This window comes from Haematobia irritans, unplaced genomic scaffold (genome assembly GCF_050003625.1).
Source record: "Haematobia irritans isolate KBUSLIRL unplaced genomic scaffold, ASM5000362v1 scaffold_37, whole genome shotgun sequence".
In the NCBI taxonomy this organism is placed as follows: domain Eukaryota; kingdom Metazoa; phylum Arthropoda; class Insecta; order Diptera; family Muscidae; genus Haematobia; species Haematobia irritans.
In genome coordinates this window covers 54,772-62,624 of record NW_027445796.1, presented here as the reverse complement: position 1 = coordinate 62,624, position 7,853 = coordinate 54,772, and the positions used below count along the sequence as shown (strand labels likewise).

General features: G+C 36.1%; 1 protein-coding gene across 1 annotated transcript; it reads left to right on the top strand.

Moving 5' to 3' along the window:
* The first annotated feature begins 1,132 nt into the window (after window positions 1–1,132).
* On the top strand, window positions 1,133–6,307 carry LOC142242540 (uncharacterized). Its single transcript, XM_075314117.1, has one exon. The coding sequence runs from the start codon at window positions 1,133–1,135 to the stop codon at window positions 6,305–6,307; it is 5,175 nt and encodes a 1,724-aa protein (XP_075170232.1).
* The last annotated feature ends 1,546 nt before the right edge of the window (window positions 6,308–7,853 follow it).

Sequence of the window (7,853 nt, the reverse complement as noted above, 5' to 3'; positions counted from 1 at the left end):
TTATTTATTCTTCACTATTTATTTTATTAGTCGTTTAATTGTTCTTTATTTAAATTTTATTTACATCCCTTTAATGTTTCCCCACCCTAATATTTACTTTCAAATTCATTTCGTTTATTTACTTTACTCTCTTTTAGTTCTATGACCTATATTCGTTTTTCGTTTGTTTTCGATCATTTAATGTTACATTAGTTATTATAGTTTGTTTTGGTTTGATCGATCTCTTCCCACTGCTTATGTTGGTCGTGGGTATAGTTGAAGAAAACAACAACAACAACAAAGCATAAATATCGTTTATGCTTTTGCTTGTTATTTGTTTTTCATAATGCTTGCAAATTTGATACATTGGTTGAATGCATGTATGTATGTACATACATACATATCAATAACTGTCATCTTTTGGTTCTTTTCGTGGTTCAGTGGGAAGAGATGATCAAAGTTAAAGTTAGTTGTCGATTATTGTTTGTCACCAACGCGTTGCTCGAATAAAGGAAAACAATGTTTGAACTTGTTATATTAAAACAAATAGAATATTAACTCTTGTTGTTCGGCATAGTTACATTGAAAATAATTATTGTAATAAAACAAATTATTTAAACTGAATTTTTACTCGGTCGTTGGGTTTTTAAAAAGGCAATGTTTGAACGGGTAAAAATATAAAGAAAATCTAAGTTGTTCTACGGGCGACATATCAACTTTGTGGTTCTGTGCAAACATTTTGGCGACCGTGACAGGACGGTCAGTGTTTAAAGTTGAAAATAATTTGTTGTGGAAAAAGGTTTTCGTACATTTGAAGTGGTGTGGGGTATTTCATCATTGTTGTGTTATTCGTGCTTTCGTTGCCCCTACTGCTGATGTTAAATCCTGTTAGTTTTGTACCTTTGGACACCAACTTTAATTGCTGCCGTCGTAATTATTTTGAAAGAAATTCAACTCGGAGTTTCTTAGCAGAATCAAAGTGAATTGTTGTTAGGTAACAATTATAAAGCTTGGCTTGGTGATACATAAAATTCCAATTTAGTGGAAATTAGCGCCATATTTATTGGAAAGCGCTAATTGCAAAATTGTTGTTCCTGAAATATAAGAAACGCAATTTTCTCTTTCGTCGTTGACGTTCTCTTAAGTTTGCAAAATGACGAGAGACGATAATGATGCTTCTGAAGAAGCAAGTGGTGCTGATTTGTCTTCTCTTAAACAGCAACGTAGCTCTATGAAGAGGAATATCAGCAACATGCATAAAAAGGTAGAAAAAGATGGTGCAAAAGTAGATTCCACTATTTTAGAGTGTCGTTTGCAAATTTTGGAATCATACTTCAAACAGTTGTGCCACATCCAAACTCAAATAGAAACACTTAGTCCGGCTGACACATCGAGGAGTGATTTGGAAGAACTTTTCATAACAGCAAAGGCAAAAATATTGGGCCTTCTGAACAAAAGTCGTAGTTCTATACCTGGTGATACTACTTTGATGAATGCTTCAATTGCCGGAATTTCAACACAATCTCGTTTGCCTTCGTTGAAATTGCCTCGTTTTGATGGAAAATATGGCGAGTATAAAAGATTTATTTCGACATTTAACAACATGGTCCATGAAAATCAAACTATTACCCCAGTTGATAAATTCAATTATTTATTGAACTGTCTCAGTGGTCCCGCTTTGGCAGTTGTTGAAGCTTTTCAAGTGTCAGAGGAAAACTACCCGAAAGCACTAACACGGCTCCAGGAACGTTATGACAATAAGGTATTGATTTTTTTGGAACATATCAACACTCTTTTCGATATTCCGAAAATGGCAAAAGGTGATAGCTCATCATTGCGGAATATTATTGACACTGTTTCGGCTGTTCGTGGTTCTTTGTTGTCGCTTGGGTCTGAAGCAGATGTTATGAACGCAATTTTAGTACATTTGGTTTTGAATAAAGTGGATGCAGATACGAAACAGAATTATGATGAAAAACAAGAATATAAATCGTTGCCCTCTTGGGATTGTTGCTATGATGTTTTGAGTCTTCGTTGTCAATTTCTCGAAAGTCATGGAAAAAGGACAGAATTTGGTGAAAAAGCAAAACTTGTCAAGCCCAAGCAAAATTTTAATCGCACTGCCCATACTTTCGTCAATTCAAATCCAAATTGTGTATATTGTAATTCAACTGATCATTATCTGCAAACTTGTTCTTCGTTTTCGGCAATAGCAGTTCCCGATCGTTTTAATTTTGTAAAACGCGGTGGCCTGTGCATTAATTGTCTGCGAAAGGGGCATATGGTTTCAAAATGTCCATCAAAATCACGTTGCAGATTTTGTAATTCAACTCACCACTCAGTGTTGCACATTTTTAGTCCAGACAACTCGGGACAGTCAACCATTTCGAATACTACTACAGTGCAACCTTCAACTAGTAATCAAAATCCAGTTTCGCTTGTGGCTCGCTCATGTAAAAGGGCAATCATTCCGACTGCTGTGGTTCTCATCAAAGATTATTGTGGAACTTTTCAACCGGTAAGAGCTTTACTTGATTCCGGCTCCGAACTCAATTTCATTTCAGAAGAAACTGCAAAAAGGCTTCGGCTTAAATTTCGACCATATTCACAAGAAGTTTCGGGAATTGGAGAAGTTAGAACCAGAATTAAATTTACCGTGTCCGCTACAATAAAATCAAGAATTAGTTCGTTCCAGTGGTCCTCAACTTTTGCTGTTACCCCAACAATTGCATCTGTACAGCCCGGTGAGTACATATATACTTCAAATTGGAAAATTCCCACCGATATACCGTTAGCTGACCCATTGTTTTTCAAACCGCAACATATTGACATTCTTTTGAGTGCTGAAGTATTTTTTGATTTATTACTTGATGGTCGAATTTCTCTTGGATATGGTATGCCAAACCTTACCAATACTGTTTTTGGATACATTGTTGGTGGTATCGCAAGTACTGGTCAAGCGAGATCTAATTTTACATGCAATTTGATGGTCAATTCTTTAGAAGTGGATCTTGATAAAACTCTAAAAAAATTTTGGGAAGTAGAAGAATACGAAAAGAATCCCAATATGTTGTCCGAAGAAGAAGCAGCATGTGAAAATCACTTTGTTGAAAATGTTAAATTAGATTTTGATGGAAGAGTTGTGGTCCGCTTGCCATTTAAAGAAAATCCCAAATGTCTCGGCGATTCGTTCGAAGCTGCTCGAAAACGTTTTTTGTCCCTGGAAAGACGTTTAGATCGTGATCTACAATTGAAGTCAATGTATAAAGAATTCATGGATGAGTATTTGTCCCTGGGTCACATGTCGCTCTATAATCAACCGTTATGTGGTACCTATTACATAATACCACATCATTGTGTTTTGAGACCACAAAGTACTACAACAAAAATTAGAGTTGTATTTGATGCATCTTCTCGTAGTTCGTCAAATAAATCATTGAACGATATTTTGATGGTTGGACCAACAATACAACAAGACCTGATCACCACACTATTTTCGTTTCGTTTACACAAGTATGCTTTTACTGCTGATATTTCTAAAATGTATCGACAATTTCGAATAGATGAAAATGATAGAAAATATCAACTCATATTGTGGAGAAATCAAAAAGATGAACATTTAAAGGTATATCAACTGAATACTGTTACCTACGGTTTATCTGCCGCCCCATTTTTGGCGATTCGTAGTTTGTTTTTCATTGCAGATAAATATTCGCACTCGCATCCTTGTGGTTCTGAAGTTTTGCGCAACGATTTATACGTGGATGATGTACTCACCGGCGCTGACGACCTTGCAACGCTGGCTCAAAAGAAAAACGAGCTAGTAAAAATATTAAGTTTCCATGGCCTTGAGTTAGCAAAATGGAACAGCAATAACATCATGTTCGGTTCAAATCAAGATGCAGAAATCACCATTAAAACAAGTGAAGATGAAGTTGCAAAAGCCTTGGGTATGTCTTGGAAACCCAAGGAGGACGTTTTTACTTACCGATTCGAGTTACCAGATGTGATGAATCCTACAAAAAGATCTGTTTTGTCAATTGTATCAAAAATCTATGACTTGCTTGGACTATTGAGCCCCATTGTCATTCGATGCAAAATACTTCTTCAAGAAATGTGGGTGCAAAACATTGGATGGGATGACCCATTAACTGAACATCTTAAATCATTATGGCTCCAAATTAAATCGGATTTAAATTACATACATAAAGTTGAAGTCCCCAGGTATGTTTTAACCTCAAATGATACTCTTGGAGAAATTCACGGATTTGCTGACGCCTCGCAACGAGCATATGGTTGTTGTATTTACTATCGAGTTTGTCTTAAGGGAGAATACAAAACGACCCTTTTAATTGCAAAATCCAAAGTGGCCCCAATTAAGGCACAATCACTACCACGGCTCGAATTGTGCGCAGCAGTATTGCTGAATAACACATGGCTCAAAATACAACCAAAAATTTCAAGTTTTGTCTCATCGATATATTTTTGGACTGATTCCAAAATCGTACTACAATGGCTTAAATTACATTCGTCGACGTTGAATTGTTTTGTGGCAAATCGTATTTCTGAACTACAGGAGAAAACAAGAAATGTTAGCTGGAGACACGTCCCTTCGAAGAGTAACCCTGCTGATGTGGTTTCGCGTGGATGTAGCGCGGAGGAAATTTCTAATACCATTTGGTTTAGTGGCCCTTCGTTTTTGGAAGAAGATATTACAAAATGGCCCGGAACTGAAGAACAATTGAACATCGAAATTCTCGAACGTAGAAAGGCAGCTGTTTTTGTGGCAAATTCATCAGAAGTCAACATCATAGATGACCTTCTCGATAAGCATTCTTCCTATATTAAATTTATTAGAATAATTGCTTATATTTTTCGTATATTCAACAGATGTCCTGCTAAGAAAGATGTGAATATTTCTGATGTAATTCATTTGTCCCCAGATGAATTAGAAGAAGGTTTTTGGAGAATTGTGGCTCACATCCAGATGTGGTGTTTTGGTGCCGATATCAAATCACTGAGTAATGGTGGTCTGGTAAACCCATCGCTTCAAAAACTTTCACCATTTGTACATGAGATGACACTTGGAGCAACCACAGTCAAAATTCTTCGTGTTGGTGGTCGTTTGTCCCAAGCGCCCATTCCATATGATGCAAGATTTCCAGCACTATTACCAAAAGACCATCGCTTCGTTAAATTGTATATTGAGCATGTTCATCGCTCACATTTACACGCTGGAGCAAAAGTGTTGTTGGGACTATTGCGCCAGAAAATATGGATTGTAAACGCCAGAGATGTTGTACGCAAAGTTGTTCGCAATTGCGTTCATTGTTTTCATTACAAACCGAAATTGATGGAACAGTTGATGGGAAATTTGCCATCAGATCGACTTCGAGCTCAACGCCCATTTTTGATTGCTGGTGTTGATTTTTGTGGTCCATTCATGACGTCGTACCGTATCCGAGGAAAAGTGCCTTATAAAACATACATAGCTGTATTTGTGTGTTTCACTTCCAAGGCAGTTCATTTAGAACTAGTTTCGGACCTATCGACAAACAATTTCATCTTGTGTCTCAAAAGATTTGTTGGAAGACGTGGCATACCCCAAAAGTTGTATTGCGACAACGCCACTAATTTCGTTGGAGCACGTAACCAAATCAAAGAATTAAAAGAAAGTCTTTTTCGAGATGATGTGGTCCACGACATGAAATCACTTTGTTGTCAACTTGGTTTCGAATTTTGTTTTATACCTCCCCGTGCCCCACATTTTGGCGGACTGTGGGAAGCAGCCGTCAAATCTACAAAAACGCTACTTATAAAGAACGTTGGCAAAGCATATCTTACTTTCGAAGAGCTACAAACAGTCATAATTGACGTTGAGGCAATTTTAAATTCGCGCCCCATCGCTCCAATATCAAACGATCCCAATGATGGTGAAGCCCTAACGCCTGGTCATCTGCTTATTGGTTCTTCATTGGTTGCAGTTCCCGATAAACATATCGATTCATCCCAATCATCATTATTGTCTCGGTGGCAAAGGGTCTCATTTTTGAAACAACAATTTTGGCAAATGTGGTCCCGAGATTATATGCTATCTTTACAACAAAGGTCAAAGTGGTTCAAAGACAATAACAACATAAAAGAAGGGCAACTAGTTCTAATACATGAAGACAACACTCCGCCACAACAATGGTTACTAGCTCGTGTTACAAAACCTATTCTAGGCCGTGATGGAAAGGTTCGTGTGGTTGAACTGAAAACTAAATCTGGAATTTGTACTCGGCCAATTCACAAAGTGGCTCCCCTACCAAATAATGAAGAGGTTTGAAACATGGAGGTTTCAACGGCGGGAGAATGTTGGGGCAGATCGTATTTTATGTCATTTATATTACTTTAATTTATATATTTATTAATTTATTGTTTTTATTTTATTTATTCTTCACTATTTATTTTATTAGTCGTTTAATTGTTCTTTATTTAAATTTTATTTACATCCCTTTAATGTTTCCCCACCCTAATATTTACTTTCAAATTCATTTCGTTTATTTACTTTACTCTCTTTTAGTTCTATGACCTATATTCGTTTTTCGTTTGTTTTCGATCATTTAATGTTACATTAGTTATTATAGTTTGTTTTGGTTTGATCGATCTCTTCCCACTGCTTATGTTGGTCGTGGGTATAGTTGAAGAAAACAACAACAACAACAAAGCATAAATATCGTTTATGCTTTTGCTTGTTATTTGTTTTTCATAATGCTTGCAAATTTGATACATTGGTTGAATGCATGTATGTATGTACATACATACATATCAATAACTGTCATCTTTTGGTTCTTTTCGTGGTTCAGTGGGAAGAGATGATCAAAGTTAAAGTTAGTTGTCGATTATTGTTTGTCACCAACGCGTTGCTCGAATAAAGGAAAACAATGTTTGAACTTGTTATATTAAAACAAATAGAATATTAACTCTTGTTGTTCGGCATAGTTACATTGAAAATAATTATTGTAATAAAACAAATTATTTAAACTGAATTTTTACTCGGTCGTTGGGTTTTTAAAAAGGCAATGTTTGAACGGGTAAAAATATAAAGAAAATCTAAGTTGTTCTACGGGCGACATATCAACTTTGTGGTTCTGTGCAAACACATGGAAAAAATTACGCCGTAACCCATCTTATGCCTAGACCTGTCTGCAAACAAAAAACGAATTTGTGCATGCATGAGTCTCAAATTCTAAAACTCCCTACACGCAAAAAAATAATTCTTTCTTCCCAAACGAAATTTTAGACAAACAAAGTTCGTTTCTCATTTGCTTTTCGTTGAAAGGAAGTGTATTTGGAAGAAAAGTATATACTTTTTGTGATAAACGTTTATTCTTTTCCAGGATGTAAAAACAATTTCATAAAGACTAACTCCTAAAAAAAATTTTTTTCTGGCTAATTGCATTTTCCCTCACATCTTTTTCACTTCCATGAAGTTTTTTAGTTCTTAGCACCTTTTTCTGTAATACAAACAATGTAGAAGAAATTATACGATTTTATAAATTTAATTTTTTTTTTTTACCTTTCGCCAGGACGGAGAATCTAACCGCGGATCATGCAATTTGTAAGCCAAAACACTATCCACTGAGCTATGTAGCCGTTATTGTCATCAATAGACAATTACCCATATAAGTTATATTTATATATCATAGCTTGCGGCGCCCACGAGCCGATTAAACAAAGTTTATTTAACAGAAAAATACATTTAGTTGGGCACCGTGGATCAGTGGTTGCTACGTCCGACTTGCATGCCAAGGATCGTGGGTTCGATTCCTGCTTCGATCAAAGTTTTTTTTCCAGATATGGTCGGAAGATTCCGAAAAAATGTTCAACAT

Bases quoted from the DNA above. Each gene is read 5' to 3' on its own strand.
- LOC142242540 (XM_075314117.1), top strand. From the start codon at position 1,133: ATGACGAGAGACGATAATGATGCTTCTGAAGAAGCAAGTGGTGCTGAT.